We start from the raw sequence: 19,820 nt of genomic DNA on the forward strand, positions 1-19,820 counted from the left end.
TAGATAGAGCAGTTATTTAAATGTTTTTACTTTGAGGCCCCCTTGAACAAAATGGTTTGAAATCTGGCCACCCTCCAAAACTCTATGGCAAGGATTGAGGGGGGGTGCAGTGTAGAGCACAGGGAAAGAGGCTTATGAGTTCATGATCCATATTAAATGTGAGACTTCTAAAAGAGGAAATGCTCCAAACAAAAAAAACTGGCCAAAAACACTGCTCTCCATAATTGAGGTGATGTGAGCGCCTCCCGCTCCTGGGTCCCAGTGCAGATGCACTAATGATGGCAATGGCTCTGAGTAGGAGGCTGGCTCCTGTGCTACTTTTACCCTTTATCCACCATACCTGGTTATCACTCCAATCTTGAAATAGGCGATCAGTAAATTACGAGAGAAAAAATTACACCACAGATGTTGACCCGCCTCTGTGCACCAACAGTGCTTTCAGCCATAAAGTAAGACTGTGATGTAGTCTGCCTTCCAGGCCCTGAAGCCCCAGTGCCACTGCACCTGCTTCACTGATGATGGCTACTACCTCACAAAGTGGTTTGTCTCTGCCCTTTCTTTAAAACCTGGGCCCCCATCATGCCACTTCAGCACCTCAACATCTCTCCGACTTCAAGCTAAGGATTCTCCTCGGCTTCAATTTTCCATTCCCTTAGATCCATTGCTCTGGAGCCCAAAGCAAACACCAGGAGATGATGGACGAAGCGTTGCAACTTTTCAGACACTCATGATCGGTCACAGATCTGGGTTGAATCCATCATCATTCTTTAGCTTACTTCGCCACCTCAGTTCAGACCCAGCTATAGCCAAATCAGTCTTGACCCTGTGCCTCATGGGAACAGTCCGCCCCGAACTGCCAAGCCAGGTCTTCCCCGAACCGCAAACCAGCATCCTGGGACCAGTTTCTGGTTAACACCCTTCATCAGCCAGGCTAGCTTTTGAATCCAGTGACAAAGTGAGCAAAGGATCCGCATCTGGGTATACCCTGCAAACTTAGGGCGAACAAAGCAAACACAAGGAGATGACGGACGGAGCGTTGAAACTTTTCAGACACTCAGTCACAGATCTGGATTGAATCCATCATCATTCTTTAGCTCACTTTGCCACCTCAGTTCAGACCCAGCTATAGGCAAATCAGCCCAATGGAGCCCAAAGCAACACTGGCACATTAAGGGTGCACTGAGCTGTAATAAAAGAAAGGATACCAAAACAATAATAATTGGGATTTAGTTGGCCTTCTGTGCAAAAACAACAAAAAAAGGGGTCTAAGCCCTACATCTTGCACTGCTGATTGGGCCCTGCTCCCTGCACAGCTACGGTGACCTGTAACATAGCAAGGACATTGCCCCCACATTTCTCTTTTTCGTAGGACAGCAGACATACATGGGGTGCTGTAGCCTTACCCACTGCACCGACCGCATTCATGATAATAATGACCCTTGAAAAATGCCCCCCCCTCCCAAAATGTTGTCGCCTTCTTCAGGGCACCTCTCGGAGGAAGCAGTATTTAATTTGTAAATTAAATGAATTCCTACATAGTGCCCTCTCCTCTGGGCATCTCTTTGATGGTATCCATGGATCTCGCTCCTTTCCTCTTTCTCCTGGGCCATTACCTTGAGCTCCCAGGGGTCGGGGTGTTGGGGGCTCCGCATCTGAAAGAGACCCTGCCGGCCTCCTCCATGACCCACCAGAAAGAAAATATGCATGTAAACGGAGGTTGAAGTGGGTAGGATCCAAAAGGACCAAGTACTAGTGCTTTAATTTGACAAAAAATGGCTTATCGGACTTTTTATTAAATAACAACTGTACTTGGGCAGTAAATGCGTAACTTAAGGTACCTCTGACGGAAAAGGAAGAGGCGGTGTGTCTCCAGTGTTGTGAAGCCGAGAGGGTCAGAGCGCTAAAGAATCAAGCCTTTTCAGTGTGCCTGCTGCAAGAAAGAAATGGAAATTTGTGTGAAATTGGTTATTTACAAAATGCAAAGGCTGATTGGGAGCCTGTAAAGACCAGATGGAGTCATTTGCTGCTTCTTTGTGACAAAGATTTATTTTTTGAAAAGTAGTGTAAGTGGGTTATCAGCAGAGTTCTTCAATGCATCATTCTAATGGATATTTATAAAAATGTTGCTCTAGATACAGTCTGATTACCTATTGCTAAAATATATACTTTGAAAGCAATTGTTTTATCTTAAACACTGCAACACTCCATATTAGACTGGGTGCAATACAGTCTTAAAGTAATGACGTACATGTTCAGTGTTTTCTGTCACAAACCGGGACCTCGTAGCACTATAAATGCACAGGTCACTATTTCTCACTGCACCAACCAGGATTCAGTGACTTTCTGATCTAGCATACAGACACCTACAGAGATCACACTAATTGAGGTTTCATAAGGTAAAAGAATGGATTTCCTTCTGGTCAGTTTAACTTGCATTTCTATTTCATTTAAAGTGTGTTTATTATTTTACATGCAGTAACCTGAAAGAGCAACAAAATAGTTATTGAATATTATGATCTTTTTAGACACGTCTTTGACTCTGCCACCACACTAACTTACGCCTGCCACCAGAGCACTCAGGATAACTGGCCTTTTTCATGCACTTCAACCTCTGTAAATGAAAATGCCTAGAAACATGACCACAAACCAGGTTGTGCTTCTAGGCCATCTTCATTAAAAGTAATCACAGAGCCATTTGTTCTCCTCTTGGAGTACAGCCACAGACCTCCAGGGAGGTGTGCCTCACAGTATGAAGAACTTTGTCATAGATGGCTCCAGTTACCCCGGTCAACCATTTTGACTGCATCTGAGGTACAAATCAGCAAGTTTCTTTGCAGCAGCTAGGTAAATTGAACCCACATCAAGTATATTGTAAAGATATGGCCTTGAAATAAAGCTTTCGCAATCGTCATTCATTATACTCCTAATAACCGGGTATTGTTGCATTTTAGAGTTCGATTTCATTCTGATACATTAATTTTAGCAGAAATAAGTTCAGATAGATACAATTAGATTAAAAACAGAGCTCTGCACTATGCTTAGAAAGTCTTAGGCTTATAAATTAAATGAAGACTACTCACCTAATAGGATTACGATTAATCAAAATTCCTGAATAACAGAAGCTTGGCATTTATTTCCACATTTCATTGAAGGAATTCTGCACTGCACATAAGTGTGTATTCACATTTCCATAGTAAGATAAATGAGAGAAGTGAGATTGTAGGGGAGCCTTGCCAGAGGGTGGTTACACCAGTTAAGTAAGCACTGTTATGGGATGTAGCCATAACCAGCCCCTGTAAATACTGGGGTGCAATGCAACAAAGTATTTTTCAACCCCACAAGGTAATAAAGAGGGGGCAAACATCCATGTCTGGCTCCCCTTCTTATTTTCTCTTATTTCCCGAATTTGGCTGAGCTAGGAGCTACATTTCCATTCTATATTACACCCAAAGGTAAAACTCTGCCCCTCCCTCTGACTTTTCTACATTTCACAGCTTGATCTCGATCGTCTGTGTAGAATATAAGCCCTGGTGGATATTGAGGGTGCAAATTACCTATGACTGGCCTCGAAAAACCCTAAAATGTTACCAGACCTGGAGGTCTAGTAACTTAAATAATCTGCTAACTTAAATAATCTGCTCGACCTAACTGTAATGCTCGTGACCCATAAACTGTTTTCAAATTATATGATCCTGGGCAAATATTATAATTCACTGAGCTGCCATTTTCTTCACTATTGCATATGAGGGCACCTTCAAACCCGCGAGTTCAGCATGTCTGCTGTACAAAAAACACTTGTTTTGTTTAATAAACTAAACTTTTACACAATGTACAATAAGAATCTAGCCCACATATAGAGTACACATGAACCCTGACTTTCCTCTTAGTTCATGAACAGCTTTGTCATTGGGGTGGGGCAGGAATGATTCTCAAATCATGTTTAAAATCTATCACTGTTTATAAATATATCATTAAAACATGACGTGATAGCATTATGTCATGTGCAATCAGCACATTTTCCATTGAAATGGCCTCCACATTTCCCACTGACATGCGGTTTTACTTATAAAACTATACAGTGTACAAACAAAAATGTTTGGAAATCGAGCTCCTGCATATATTTGTCATTTGCACATCACCAGATAAAATGTTTTTATTTCTTTTGCTCCTATTTAAATCTTAGTTCGCATCACACTTCTGAATTACAAAAAAAGTGCATTCGTAATTCCTGATATATTTTGAAATATTTGTACTATTCACTTACAAGGTATTTAAATGTGTTGGGAAAAAACTGACATCCTACAGCCTTTTGTTTCTCCACGATTGTCAGACTGCTCACTTGACAAATGCCTCTAACTGTAGTAAGAGAAAGAAAAGTAAACACTATTTTCCAGTATAAGATAAGCAGCAGTTACTAAAAAGACAAACTGAAATTTGACCTCTGCCATTGAACAGACAGCAAATGTGTCTAGATAAAATCAATATTTAAGTCCTCTTTATTGCTAATTCACTTTCTGAATGAAGCTGTTCCTTCCCACCTCAAGTTCACTCTCCTGAACAAACCAGTATGTCCTAAAAATAGCCCGACCTGATAAATCTGACTCGCCATTGCGATTGGACAAGTAGATTTTTCGATGCTTTCATGATCTATAATATGATCTGCATCTTGCATTCCATTAGATGCATTGCTTCTTAAACGGACCAAAATAGTTATTTATCAGTTGCATCATAGAGCTACTTTGATCATATGTTAACTGGGACTGTTATTATTTGCTAGATCGCTACACCATATTCAATCTTCTTTCCTGCAGCCCACTTCTATGTAAATCAGGGCTGCACTTATTGGATGCGTGGAACAAAACATGCTTCTTTAAAAACTATGCTGTAGAGCCTGTCCCCATGCATAACTTCATATTCATTGTTATGAATGGATGGCTATGTGTAGCTTGAACTGGAAATTTCAGTTTGGGAAATTTGCTGGTCTCAGATATATCGGCTAATTGGAGAGCTTTAGGGAGGATGTTTTGTATGAATGTATCATGGCTTTAAGCAAGAGTAGAATTGATCTGTTTCTGAAGCTTAACCTTAAAAGTTTTGTTTATTTGTAGAACTGAAGAAACAATATCTAAAAGAAACGATTTCTTTGGAATCACAAACTTGGTGGAGCACCCGGCGCAGCTGAACCCCCCAGGTAATCTTGATGAACACTAACCTTACTGCCTAAGAGAAGTAGGAGAAAAACACATAGAAAATAAAGGGAAATCCTACTGCCTACATGCATGAAAAGGTTTAAATTAAAGCGTCGTGTGTTTAAAGGTAACTCCCATATTTCGTAATTCCCAGGGTTTTTTTGCAGCTCACGTAAAAAGGAACCCAGAAGACTGGTAGGGTTTGGATGCCGTTTTTTATTTTTATTTTGCAAGTTTTCACTAAACCTGATTCTTCATAGTCTCACATCTGATCGAGTTTTCCTCCTATTTTGGAGAGAATGCAGGCTTTTTTTTATGCTTTTCCCAACTTTTAGTCCATCATAACTTTACTGTTTGTGAAGTGTCCATCCTGTAGCCAGAAAAATGACAGCAAATGACCAACGGACTGTATGCACGTGGTTTGTCAGCCATCCTCAAGAAATGTGAATTTGACTCAAACTGTCAGAGTACTCTGAAAGACAGGGAAGCCAATGCCACTCAGAGGCAACTGGAAGAAATATGGAGATGTAGAGGAGGATCTTTACTTGCCAAATAGCCCTCAGTACCTTAAATGGAAAGCAATAAGAAAGAAGGACCTTCATTCTAGCTATTCCATGCTGGAGACAGTCACAGGCCTGAAATTCGTGCTTTCACCATCACGGTTTCGAATCATCATCATTGCCATTCAAAAGCGAAGGCACATTGGCGACAAGACATATGCTGATATAAATTCATTTGACATTTTGTTCTTCATCGCCACACTTTTGACGTCCCTCCACTTCACTTCCTCCCATAGCTCTTTGATGTCAATACATGGAATTTCGGTGCCTATAGTGTGGTCATCACATTCTCTGACATGTAGGGCTGCTAGTCCATCCTGTGCTTCTGCTGATGGTAATTTAACAAAAGGTTCCATGCAAACTCCTTTGCAACCATTGAAACTGCCTCCAAATTCTCCTTCAATGTTCTTACTGGTTCCAAGTCAGGCTTTTATGCTGCAGCATACTACTTCAGCACCATCATATGGTGTGCCAGCACATCCTCTACAGTCTTCAGATCCTGATCGTCCTGCATAAGTTCTGATGGTGGCTCCACCTTTTTCACCACACTAGCCAGAGGATCCCTGGAAAATGATTACACAGCAGGAGGAGAGTCACAGCAATAATCATGACTTTGGCCCTACTAAATTGAGAAGAAAGGGAATGTTGAGGATATCCTGATTAAATGTTACAGAATTTCACATTGTATTTGTGAACGGTGCTTAGAAACTCAGCATTCCACTTGAAATTCCGGAGGTTGCGGAATCTGTTGCCATTCTACAGTTTTAAAATAAATCCCACAATCAATGTTACTCCAGATATTCTTGATGCCACTGGTTCCTTGATTGTAATATCCCTAATGCAGTCTCAAACAGACGCCAACCACCACAACAAATTGTGGTTCTCCTATTCTTCAAAAAAATGTTTGTTGCTACACCTGCCCTAAAGCCAGTCAGTAATACAGCTCTGTTAGACAATGATGACCGGTTCCTGGTGGACAGTCTACCAAATGTATGAAGGCTATGCTCAAAGTTAAGACATCCTTAAACAAGGCCTTCTAGTCTCCAGTTCAAATCTCGACTACTCTGGTAGATAACGGTTGCTTACCCAGCCCCATTCACAACTACTCGTCAGCAGCAGTGACCTCATAACTTCTCCTTGGGACTTTGTTTTTTCATTTGTCATTTCAATGTTTTAAATAGCTTCAGGAGAGCCAAGCAGCTGCAGTATGCTGCCAGTACACTCCTTTCCTTAAAAACGCTTTTCCCACACTGTTTTTGTGGGATTTTTTGTTTTGTTTTTTAAATATCATTTACTGCTTCAAACTGGGTATCCACTATTTTGGAATTGTACATTTAAAAAAATGCCCACTCTGTCATGACATGAATGTCCATCCATAATTGTGTGTTTTTTTGTTTTTTCTCTCCACATAACGTGTTCATATAGGCAGCTAGCATTTGTTTCCTCTCATTAAGCAAAAGCAAAGCTAAAAAGTTGGCCAGCTCCACTGAAGCTTAAAACCTGTTGGCTGTGCCAAGTCTTGTGTGTAAGATGAGAAGAATAACTCACATGCCTTCTCGAAGTCTGCACAAGTTTGTTTAGCAAAACAAGCGAGTGTGATATTGCTATGTAAAGCAGCAGCATTGTCTAACTATCCGGTTATGAGCATTCCACCGTGGAATGCAGTCTGGGGTTTGTGAGGTGTAATTTGTAGGAGGCAGTGTGAAAACTGTTGATGATTTTTTTTTTTTTAACAATCTTTATTGATGTGAATGTTAAAAATGTACATACAGTAACATAGTCGAATCTTAATTCTGCATACATGTATTCGTTCGCCTGATGGGTAGGATATCTGTCACATGTTTCTTACATACTTTTAGTTTGGGGTATCCCAAAACGTTCAGGGTCATAACTATTTGCGCCCAAGGCTTTGTTGAGCGCAGTCTATAAATGCTTTCCGATGTGTACGTCACATCTCATTAACCTTCAGAACTTTGGAACTTAAAACTGAAAACATAAGTCATCACAATTCGTTCATCTTCACATTTGTACATTGAATAACCCGCCACCCCAGAAAACCCTTGTCTCGCCATTCAACATAGCTAATGCTGAGCAATACCCCTTCTGATCCTGGAAATTCTGCAAGCCACCACCCAGTTATCTACTCGTCGTCCTCTTCTGAGTCTAGATCCTCTCCTTTCGGAAGGGGTTCACAGATCTCCCCCCTATATACATTCCATGCTGCCCATACCTTGTTCCACTTGGGGGGGCAGGCTCTGAGCACATAGACCTCCCTTTCTGTGACCATCAGCATGTCCATGTTAGCCCATCTGTGCGCTGTAGGCAGTTCTGGCGCACCCCACTTCTGCGCAATGTCCCGTTTAGCTACTGTAATGGCCAGCGTAGCCCAAATCAGCCCATATCTATTCAGATCATTGGGATCCCATATGTTCAACAAGCATTTGCGAGGTTCTGGTAGAACAGAAATTTTAAGCGCTTGTGAGACTGTGCGCATGACCTGTTTCCAAAATTCTTGTATCAGTGGGCAGTCCCATAGCGTATGAAACAGAGACCCCTCCTCCCCGCACCCCCTAAGGCAAAAAGGGTGGGGCGCTCTATGTATTTTATGAAGTAGCGTCCTCGTGTAGTAAATGCAGTGGAGTATTTTGAGTTGTACTAATCTGAATTTAGCCGAAATGCCAACTTCTCTCGGGGAGGCTAGTGCTTCATTCCATTCTGCCTCATCCACCTCACCCACTTCCCCGACCCATTTCTCTTTTAGTTTCAATGTGGGATCTTCTAGGTTGTTGACTAGTTTTTTTATACGTGAGGGAGGTTGCGCTTTGTTGCATAAAATCAGTAAGCAGCCTATCCTCTAATGGGGAGGACTCTGGTAGCTCAGTGCCTGCCGGGATCGCCTGTAGCAGTGCGTGACGTATCTGCACATATCTAAACGTCTCTGCGGGGCTCAGGCCATATTGTTGCTGAAGCTGTGGGAATGTGATCACCGTTCCCTTATCCCATAGGTCCCCCACTGTGGAAATTCCAATGTGGTCCCATTGTGTAAAGCCTTTACAGAATCTGAGGTTTCCTAGTGATTTCGTGTCCCATAGCGGTGTTAGTTTGGTGATTTTCCCCTTCCACCCCAACCGTGTTTGCGCGATATGCCATAGGGCCACCGTGTGTTGCGTCGGTCCCAACAGTTTTTTGACACGTTGTTTGTTATACAATACAGAAAGCATGCCCTCTGTCCCCAGTTGTGACCAGTCCGCAGTGTATGCTGGATCATTTCGCGGGGCGTGGATCCACTGGTTAATTATTTTAAGCTGGGCTGCCCAGTAATATAGTTGAATGTTAGGTAGAGCAATTCCCCCCTCGTACCAACTTTTTACCAACTTGTCGTACGCTATACGCGCCGGGCCATTATTCCAGAGTAGGTTGGAGATCAGCGCTGCCACCTGTTTGAAGTATCTCGGTGTGACAAGATAGGGGGTGTTTTCCAGGACATAGAGGAACCGGGTGAGCGCCATCATTTTATATAGCGCCGCTCGTCCGAGGAGTGTCAGTGGTAGGGTCGCCCAGTGTTTAACGTCTGCGCGCAGGCGTTCCATAGGTGGCTTTAAGTTTTTATCAAAAAATTCCGTGTCAGTCTTTGTAATGACAATGCCCAGGTATTTAAAGGAGTTTGCCGTCAACGCCAGGGGGCAGCCCTCCTGCAACACCGGCTCCGGACCCTTCAGTACGTATATTACTGACTTGGACCAGTTCAGGGTATAGCCTGACGATATCCCATGCGTGTTACAGAGATTTAATAAGGCCGGGATCCCGTTCTCCGGGTCAACCATGTAAATGAGCATATCGTCCGCATATAGGGAGATTCTATCCTCCCATCCATCCTCCCATGAGATTCCCCTGAGCAATGGCGTTGTTCTAATCAGAACAGCTAGGGGTTCTAGCACTAAGGCAAAGAGTAAGGGCGACAGAGGGCACCCCTGTCTAGTACCCCGACCCAGCGGGAATGTCCGCGAGATGTGGCCGTTCGCCACCACCTGCGCTACCGGTTTTGTGTAGCCTAGTCTTACCCATGCTATAAAGTTCAGTCCAAAGCCCATACGAGCCAGCACTGCAAAGAGGTATTCCCACTCCACTAGATCGAAAGCCATTTTGGCATCAAGGGAGAGAATTACCGCCTTTTCCGGGAGAAGGTGCGCACGTGCCATCACCCCATGGACCCGCCTAAGGTTCAGTGCTGTACTCCTGTGAGGCATAAAGCCTGACTGATCAGGGTGGATCTGTGTCTGCAGATGCTGTATCAGACGGCTTGCCAGTAGTTTTGCCAGAACCTTGGCCTCTACGTTTAGCAGAGAAATTGGGCGGTATGAGGTGCATTCGGTCTGAGGTTTCCCGGGCTTCAGTATGGCCACAATCGTGGCTGTACGCTGATCCAGCGTCAATTCTGCCTTATCCCGGCTTGCCAGATACATATCTAGAAGTGGTTTGCTAAGGTCGGAAGCCATCGACTTATACCATTCCACCGGTAGTCCATTGGGACCCAGCGCTTTACCCGACTGCAGCGCCTGAATCGCCAATTGAACCTCATCCATTGTCGGTTCCGCCTCTAGTTCCTGCCTTGCCTCGTTTGTGAGCCCAGGGATAGCAATGTTCTCAAGCGAGAGTTACGCCGTTGAGGCTGTGATGTCACGTTCTGGGGTATATATCTCTTGAAAATGGCGCGCCAAGGTGCTTACTATTTCTTCTGGGTGTGTCTGCAGCTGTCCGTTAGGTGCGTGTAGCCTCTGTATCCCTCTATTACAACCCCCTCGCCATCCAACCATGCCAACATTTTCCCGGCCTTATCACCTACATCATATATTCTATGTGTGGTGCTTGTGATGTATCCCTGGACTTTTGTCTTCAGGTGGGCCTGATATTGCTGCTGCCGCAACTGCAGGAAGTGTGCTGTTTCCGGGGTGGGATTCGCCATGTGTGTGTTGTTCGCGTTGTGGAGTGCCAGTTCGAGTTCTGCGAGATCCTGTCGGGACTCTCGTTTGTGACCTGTTATGGCTGCAATTGCTTCCCCCCGCAGGACAGTTTTGTACGCCTCCCACAGATCCGCTGGTGAAGAAACCGTTCCTGCGTTTTCTTCAAAATAGTGTGTGGTCGCCAATCTGAGTTTCTTCCTAACCTTAGGGATCTTTAAATAGTTGGGGTATAAAGGGTAGATTCTAGCGCCTTTCTTTTCTTTGGTGGAAAGTGACAGCAACATGGGTGAGTGGTCAGATATGCCTCTGGGCAGGATGTCCATCGTGTCAATTTTCCCCAGTCCAACCCCCAGGAACAGGAAGTAGTCTATTCGCGATAGGCTATTGTGTGCCGCAGAGTAGAACGTGTATTGTGTCGCTGCAGGATACAGTTGCCGCCATACGTCTGTAATGCCCATTGCTTCTAGAAAACCAGGGAGCGTTGCAGTCCCTCGGGGGCTGTCCCTGATGGGAAATGTATCCAACGTTGGGTCCATTATCGCATTGAGATCCCCCCCTATAATTGTGTCTCCCTCCGGGAGGTCTAGGAGGAATTTACCTAGGGCAGGCAATGCTATAGAGTGGAGCGCCGGGGGGATGTAAACGGACACCACGTTGAGGGGCCTCCCCTCCCACTGGCCGTGCAATGCCGCAAAGCGGCCCTGATCGTCCATTCGGCGGTGTTCCACCATAAAGGGCGATGTCTTTTTTTATAAGTATCCCTACTCCCCTGGACCCTGTTGTGAATTCCGCATGTACTGCCATTACATATCCCCGTCTATCGAGGGCTTTACAGGTTGTCCCGGAGAGGTGTGTTTCTTGGAGCATAACTAGATCAGGGTTCTGGCGCTTAACTGCCTGCAGAACCAACCCCCTTTTTATTTTATCCCCAGTCCCCTGACGTTCCATGTGAGCAGGCGCAGGGGGGGTACATCCATCGTCATACTAGCGCCCTCAACTGGTGCAGTGCTTAACCGTTGGGTCATTGGATCGTGTGGGTAGTATTTTGAAGGACAGGCTGCTGGGTCCCGTGCAAGCGCATCGCTCCTCGATAGTGCAAAGGAGTGGTGTATTATATCTCGCGGGCATGTACCATGTGGTGTATGTGATGACTAGTAACATTAACATGAACTGAAAAACTCCCTTGCCATCCCCCCTCCCTGCTCCCCTGCTCCACGGACACAACCCCGCCCGCTTCCCCAACTTTGCAGAGTGCTTAAACCCATTCCCAACTATCTTACTTGCTCGTGGGGTCGGTGAGTCCCCTACAGGCACCGGCTCTGCCCACCCTACTCCGCTTCACCAGGTCCAGGGTCCGCAGCCCGCATCCGGGCCAACCCATCCTCAGTCTGTCCTCGGATTGGGCCCGGCTGTCCTGAGTCAGTTGGGCGTTGATTCCCATCGGGGTTCGCTCTCGTTACATCTTCTCGTTGCTCCTCCTGGTCGGTCCGCCTGTTCACGTGGTCACCGTTGCGATGGTGCAGTCGATCCCTGTGTGGACGGGGGGGTCGTCCCACCTGTCTCCAGCCGTCCAGCCAGTCCTGTGCCACTTCCGGCTTGTCAAAGAACCACGTCTTCCCTTCGGCGACAATCCTCAATTTGGCAGGGAATAACATCGAGTACTGCAGTTCTCTGTCTCTTAGCGCCCTTTTAACCTCGGTAAATATTTTCCGGCGTCTGGCTACTTCCGCCGTGTAGTCTGGGAAGAATGCCAAGGTTGAGTTTTGAACTTTAACTGGTGGTGAGACTCTCGCCGCTTGCAAAATGGCATCTCTGTCCCTAAAGTTGAACAGTCTAGCCAACACAGGCCGTGGCGCCGCCCCTGGTTTGGGCGTGCCACCAGGCACCCTATGTGCCCTTTCAACGGAGAAGAAGTGCGACAAGCCTTTAGGTTGCAGCTTATTTTTGATGAGATCCTCGACGTAGAGGTCCATTGCCCTCTTACCCTCTGTCTCCGGAAGACCTAGGATGCGTACATTATTTCTTCGAGAACGCCCTTCCTGGTCGTCCAATCTGTCCTGCAGGTGCCTGGTGACCTTTTCCATACGTTCCATAGCTATTTGTAGGTCCGAAGTGTCTTCCACAAGGGATTTTGTAACCACTTCCACCTGTGACACCCTTTCAGTCATTTTTTGGAAGTCCGCTCGCAGCAGGGTGACCTCGGAAGAGATGGAGCCCACTGTCGTCCGCACTTCAGAAAGGGTTTTCATAATGTCTTCCAGCGTCACCTTCTTGGTCCCTTCAGTTTCTTGAGTAGCGCCCGTGGAGCTGCGCCCAGGTACCTGTGATTGTCCGTGCTGGCTATAGGCGAATTTATCCAGTCTGGCCTGGGTTGATCCACTCCTTGTTCCTTTCCCCGCCATGTCTCGAGGTGTTTGGAAACCGGTCCCAGCTCCTGCGAGTACTGTGGTCACTGCGCTGCTGGCTGCTGGTCGTTTTCGTCGCGGGTCTGGGAAGAGCCGCTCGGTGTGTCTCCCGTCTCCCCGTGGATCAGGTAGAACGCCTCACTCTGGCTAATCACGGCTCCCTCAAGCCGGGGTGTTCAGCACTGCGTGCCCGTTTCGCACCTCGATGAGCCCCCTACTGTGTAGTCGTCTGCGCGTCTCAGCCCCTTCACCAGTCGTGCTCGTCGAGTCTAGCGCTTATCATCTGTGTTTGCACTGGCCAGGAAAGTGGTCGTCTGTTCAGGGCGGCGTGTCCTGTAGTGTCGCCGCTCGTGTGCATTCACCACACAGTGTCGGGCGAAGTTCCGGTCGCGTTCTGGTGGCGGCAACCTCGGTGCGTTAGCCTGTTGTGTTTACTTGTGTCCAGGCAGCATGGCCGCCGCTGGCGTTGTCGTGTTTAGTGGCCTGGTTAGAGCACTGAGGTGTTGTTTATGCCTTAGCCGGCGCAGTCATCGGTGGTGCCCCAGAGGTTCTTCCAGCTTCTGTTGGCTCGGGGGGTCCTCGGCGACGTCTCGGTCTGGAGGGCGGCGGACGTCACTGGAATCAGTCCGGTCAGCCCTCACTTCCGCCGGGGTCGGTCAGTCACTCGATGCCGGTGATGCACCCCAGCCGCAGGCCCAAAGTCTGCAGGGCTCGAGGACGCAGTTCCCTGAATCCGATTCTCTCCTGGGTCGGACCAAACGGCGCCGCTTCTGCACCGGACCCGGTCACCGCTTCTTCGGGTGGGCGATGCCATGGATTAGTGTCTGATTTCAGAAAAGGCCGTAATGCCTTAGGGAGCTCTCGGTTTACGCTGCCGCCATGCTAGGCTGCAAGCCACGCCCCCCCAACTGTTGATGTTTTGATGTTCACACATATTTAACTGACTAGATAAACTGGTGAGATCCTACCTTTTAAGCTTGTTCTGGGTGTAATTTAAAAGGGTCTGCTCAAAAGTGGTAGATGAAACTGTTCTTCACAGTCTCACAGAGACTGGGACCAGGTACACGTAGCTGATGGAAGAAGCCACTTGTGTACTGTAACTAAGCCAAAGATGGTCCAGAGCTGACAGTAACTTAGATAAAATAAACCCTGTTTTGTGGTACTAGAGCTAGGCTACCTTAATGTGTATATTTCTAACCATTTTTTATAATTTCCTTTTGTTGTGTTCATGTCTGCCCTGTTTTCAGCGGGCTAATGCTTTGACAGTAGCCGCTTGAGTGTTGTCAACTCTTGGTCACTTACCATGTTTGTTAAACAGTATTTGAGTTTACATTGCCTCTTGGGCTATACTCATTACACCTTCCTCTTTCTTAAACAGTGGACTCTGATACACCTGTGACTCTGGGAGTTTATTTGACCAAAAAGGAACAGAAAAAATTACGTCGCCAGACACGGCGGGAAGCCCAGAAGGAAATGCAGGAGAAGGTCAGGCTGGGCCTGATGCCACCTCCAGAACCAAAAGGTGTGATTGTTGATTTAAACTGTTCCAGAACTAATAGGCAACATAGTGTGTCTGTGCTAACAATGGAATTTGCCTGCTTAGCCTGTTTTTCCTTATTTTAGTATCAAGTCAAGTCAAAACCACTTAATTCGATTTAGTTAAAAATCATAAAAGCATTCTACATTCACAAAAAGGGGGCAATACAAATTTCTGAGAAGTTGAAATAATCAATAGGTCAATAAAATTTACATTCACAATATTAAAAACAATTAAAAACATCATAAATAATTCATATATTCACAGTGTAAAAATAAAAATAAAACTAAAAGGAAACAAGGGTTTTTTTTTTTTCCAAACCAAGGATTTTTTCCATTTTAACCTTCCATGCAGAACCCTTATGTTACATTATTAAGTCTTCTCCTCCTGATCCTGACAGCAGCAACAAGAAAATTGGCCACGCTAAACATAGCCAACACAGAGTCCAATAATTGAAGATACAGGAGGGCAGGTTTTGCCTGATGGAAGGCTTTATCCTTCAGTAATGGAACCAAGTATTTCTGTCTGGGCTCATTAAAAAAATGACAAAACAGCATATTTTAGTATGTTCCTTACTGCTTTAAATAAACCTTTGGGTGGGGGGGGGGGGGTTGGACGAACCACAGAAATATTCGGATTGAACACCCTTCATACACTGCACTGTTAACTGAATTTGGGCCTTATTAAGAGTTTGGCAGTCCTCTTGTGTAGGACTGCCGCAACGGTCCCAGGAATACCGCCAAGGCCCTGGTAAACCTGCCTGCCGACTTACAATAGAAATCCAGGGCTTGTGGTGCGGCGGATGCCGTGTCGCGGCGGCGGCAATGTTTGGCTCATAGGAGAGCCTAAAAAGCATACATGACAGTGCCTCTAGCAAGTCCGTGCGCGTCTGTGCGCTTTGTGGCATGCACCATGTCATGCATGCTACGCAGTGCACCCATACCTGTGCACTTTTGGGAGGGGGCACTTCACGTGCCCCCCACCCCCATGGGCAAATTTGAGCCGGGGGGCCGTTGGTGGCACCTTTACATGCCTTTCCACCAAGCATTTCATGGCAGGGTCCCCGCCATGAAATGCTTGGTGGAAAGGCAGGTCGTAATCTGCACCGCTGCTATTCCAACCTGCTTTCCCCACCGCTGCTGCTGCAGGATCCTGGCGGTAGCAGTGGTCTTGTGACGGTTCCATCGCCACCATCATAATCGGGCGGAAGGCCCGACGCGCTGGCTGTGGTCGGACTCTCATCCACGGGTGCTGCGGTCCCAGGGCCACCATACTCTTAATTAGGCCCGTTTTGTCTCTTGGGCCTCAGGCAAGGGGAGGGGTGTCTGACAGATCTAACGGAGAAAAGGACTAATATGGGATAGGAATACTTCTCCATAATCTAAGACTGTTTTACTTGCAGAGGTCGTGTAACACTTTGGGGCGTCTTCATGAATGACTAATTCTTGATTTCCATTTATTTCTCTGACATTTAAAGCAATAGATCAGACTGTAGCCCACGATTGAGCATGTGTTAAGATGAAGAGGGCAATAGCAATTATGGCAGGTGCCATTTGTTTTCAGCTGAATTGTTAAGTGAGATCATAGGCATGTGCAAAGGCCCTAGGCTTCCATGTTCCTTAATAAATTCTATCTTTGAATTGAGTGTTTAACCACTTGTGGTCTTCTCTACAGTCCGAATATCTAACCTGATGCGAGTTCTGGGGACAGAAGCAGTTCAAGACCCCACGAAAGTTGAAGCTCATGTCCGTGCACAGATGGCCAAGAGACAAAAGTAAGTTGGACATTGATGGCGCCATAAAGGCTCTCTTCTGCATGTAAGGTTTGCAGCGTAGATGGTCATTCTCGGAGGTAAAATCAAAGAATGCAATTCACAAAGTAGTACTGGCAAATATGTATTAGAGCGCATCACATCTGTGCCCCTGGTGAGAGCTGAACAAACTGCATCATTAAGCAAATGTTTACATTTTTCTTGTCTATCCTTTGGCAGGACAGCCTGCAAACCTGCTGTTATGCCGAATCGACCCACAAGTTTCTTCATTGTTTTTGATTGCAAATGTTAGGCATGTTGCTTTTTTTTTGGTTTGGTACACCTTTGGACATTGGCCTTTCTTCTTGGCTGGGAAGTGTGTCGCTGTATGCAGACTGGTGTCTTTTGCTTTTGGGTTTTCTCAATGGGAAATCCAAATTGAGGTCAGGGTCTTGTCACCTGCACCCAACTATTGTCAGTGGTCCTTGGTTCCATTATAAGGTACAAATATTGTGCATCAGCTGGCATCTCTATTTGCCTTTGTCACCACGTCTGAGTAAGCCTATCTGAGTGTCTCTGGCCTATTGCTCATATCAGCATTTCTCTTAATAAGTGACCATGTTTGTTTTGCCTCTTAAGCAGAAATGTCTGATATGGACTTTACCAGCTCATCACAAAGTAAGCCACCATTTTGTGCTGAACAGACGCAGGTTCCAGTGGGACCTACATTCACCAGTCCACATTTGGAACACAGATGTCACCAACACACACATTATTCTACACCCTCGCCCTGTCCATGTTACATGATGAAGATAAAAGACCTGACTGGGGGGGTTTGAACACCTTTTATGAGGAATGATGCGGCCACAGCATATCATTGGTGGAGAGGGTATTACTCGGTGTCACTTTAGATGGGAGCAGACTTTGGGGTTTCTCCAGAGTCACAGAGCAACTAATTGACCCAGAGAACATACATCAGACTTGGCGTAATTGTCACGCCATCTCGGGGTAAAACAGCTGTCCTGGGGGAAAAATTGGCAAGGCATTACAACTGGATCTCTAATTATGCAAATTAGAGACTATTTACCATAGGTGCCCTATTGCGTTTTTTACCTTTACCGGGCTGAGAATATGCTAAAATTAAAAGTCTCTTTAACCAACTCATTGTAATCCAGCACTATTTAAAAAGATTTGAGGACTGAATAAGTGTGGGTCCTTTGAACTCAAAAAGGAGCTCCTATATTGAGCCCATTGAACGTCCGTTAAACTGGGAAATGGAAATAGAGTGAATCCCGCGAGTAACCGTGTAATCCCATGGAGTGTGAGTGATAGGTATGCAGATTGAAAAAGATGCCAAAATAGATAGTTTCAAAATCAGTATCCTTTTTTTTTCTGCAGCGTCAGTCTTTCTATGTATTCTCCTGCTATCTAGTGTTTGGGACTGGAATGGTCTCCTCTCTTTTTTTTTTTTTTTTTTTGTCGTCCGCAACGGGATGTTTGGTCCCTTCTGTTGTGACGTCATATGTGCGCCCTGGAAACTCCAATGCATAGTTGTCATCATTAGATTCTTTTTTCCACAATTTGAATTCAGTGAAGGTGGACCCCAATCAGTTTCACTGTATTCTTTCTCTGTTCATTGTCTGCCTCTGAGTATCAGAATCTAATAAGTTGACATCTAAGTTGTGATGACTTCACATTTTGTGGTGAGCATCAGTTTCGAGCAGTAGTACCTTGATTTGTCACGGTATCAAAAATCCAACTCTCAAATGTAATGTCCTTACTGAGAAATCAATATTTTAATCTTGAGCTCGTACTGTGTTTATCTAAAAAACATACTGTTGATTAGGCTTTGTTAGTAATTGGGAGGTTTTAGTGTGCCAAAATTAGATGATACATACTAATTAGTAATTGTATATTATTTGCAAAAGCATTAAACCCCATAATGTATTCGTTAAAATGACCTTTCTTGGGATAGCTTTGACTCAAGATCATTTAGAATCCAGCAATTTATTGCTTCTAAGGTGCTCTCATAAGTGCTACCCACCCTACAGTCATAGGTTGTGCATCTGGCCATGGCTGTATCCTGGTACTTGGAAGTATGGACCATGATGCTTCTAAGAGGTCTCTGTAGAGGTACAAATGGGAACTAATCAAGTTTTCAGATTTGCAGTAAATAAATGTAAGCATCCATGATGATCGTAAAGTACTGTAAGAACAAATACTGCACTCCGGATGACTGATAACTAGCTTTTGCCTTTTTTTGTGATAGAGCACACGAAGAGGCGAATGCTGCACGAAAACTAACATCTGAACAAAGGAAAGAAAAGAAAGTAAAAAAATTAAAAGAAGATATTTCACTTGGGGTTCACACTTCTGTATATAGGCAAGTATGTCTTTCCTCAATAGCATTTTTCTATTCTGTGTTTTTTGTACTCAAAATTAAATGTATGGTGGCCATGAACCAGTCCGTGTGCGATTTTACTATTCAGGGATAAGTTATTTCGCCCTTCATAGATTCCAGGAAATTTGTTGATTCTTCCTCCATTGTTAGTCAATCAATTTGGGTCTCACAAATTGTGAAAGCTGAAGGTTTCAGAAACTGGCCTACGACTGGAAACGAATACTGTAGGGGGTCGTTTTTAAAAGGCCTCTTGGAATTGATGAATATGTAAACCAACTGACAATATTGTTACTATTTACACCCAATTTTGTTGGGGCTTCAAACCATGTTGAAACGTCGCTTCAGAATATTAAGAATTTTGCAGCCCAGGTGGTGACTGGTACTATGTGTTGTGAATATGAAAGATATGCTGTTTGGAGCCTCCACTGGCTTTTTAAAGTTTACCCCCAATTCTCATCATCCATTAGACCACAAACTAGCCATGAAGTGGATGGCTTGCCTGGATAACTATGTTCAAACCATATCTTGTACCTCGTGAGGTCCCAAGATCAAGAATGCTTAAATCCACTAGTGACTAGGACAAACCAGGAATGCATCCCATCTGAGAGACTCCCTGCCACGTTCAAGAACAGATTAAATATCCCCCCTTTTTTTTTTTTTTTTTAGTTTTGTTTGGGCAAGTGTCTTTTGTGACCACTGTTGCCGGCGCCACAGGTTTTGCTGACCTACAAATACCAATTGATGCAACTGGATATGCAGTTTCATGGATTTTATTTTCTTTGTTCCTTTTAAATCATCATCATTGTAATGGTTATAGATTTGTTTACTGTTACGCAGTCTGAAATGTAGAACTTGCTCTCCCACGGGGATGTTCTCTGGAAGAGGATGTATAGTAAAGGTCACATTAGTTAGGTGGACATCAGGTTTCAGATTGTGAAGTGGACTTGTAAAAGTGCAGAGATACCACTGAAAGTAGAAGTGATATGATCTGAGGTGTTGTGTCAAAGTTTAGGGGAA

At 45.1% G+C, this 19,820-nt stretch overlaps 1 protein-coding gene across 7 annotated transcripts in view; it reads left to right on the top strand.

The window, feature by feature from the left end:
• PRPF3 (pre-mRNA processing factor 3) overlaps window positions 1-19,820 on the top strand; it is a 129,543-nt gene that overhangs the window by 74,528 nt on the left and 35,195 nt on the right. For all 7 annotated transcript variants that reach the window (XM_078670663.1, XM_078670666.1, XM_078670664.1 and 4 more), the window contains 4 exons: window positions 5,109-5,191; window positions 14,494-14,637; window positions 16,327-16,426; window positions 18,672-18,785. In XM_078670663.1, coding sequence (XP_078526789.1) covers window positions 5,109-5,191; window positions 14,494-14,637; window positions 16,327-16,426; window positions 18,672-18,785 — 441 coding nt within the window. The remainder of the gene's footprint in view (window positions 1-5,108; window positions 5,192-14,493; window positions 14,638-16,326; window positions 16,427-18,671; window positions 18,786-19,820) is intronic.

This window comes from Lissotriton helveticus, chromosome 12 (genome assembly GCF_964261635.1).
Source record: "Lissotriton helveticus chromosome 12, aLisHel1.1, whole genome shotgun sequence".
NCBI classification, from domain to species: domain Eukaryota; kingdom Metazoa; phylum Chordata; class Amphibia; order Caudata; family Salamandridae; genus Lissotriton; species Lissotriton helveticus.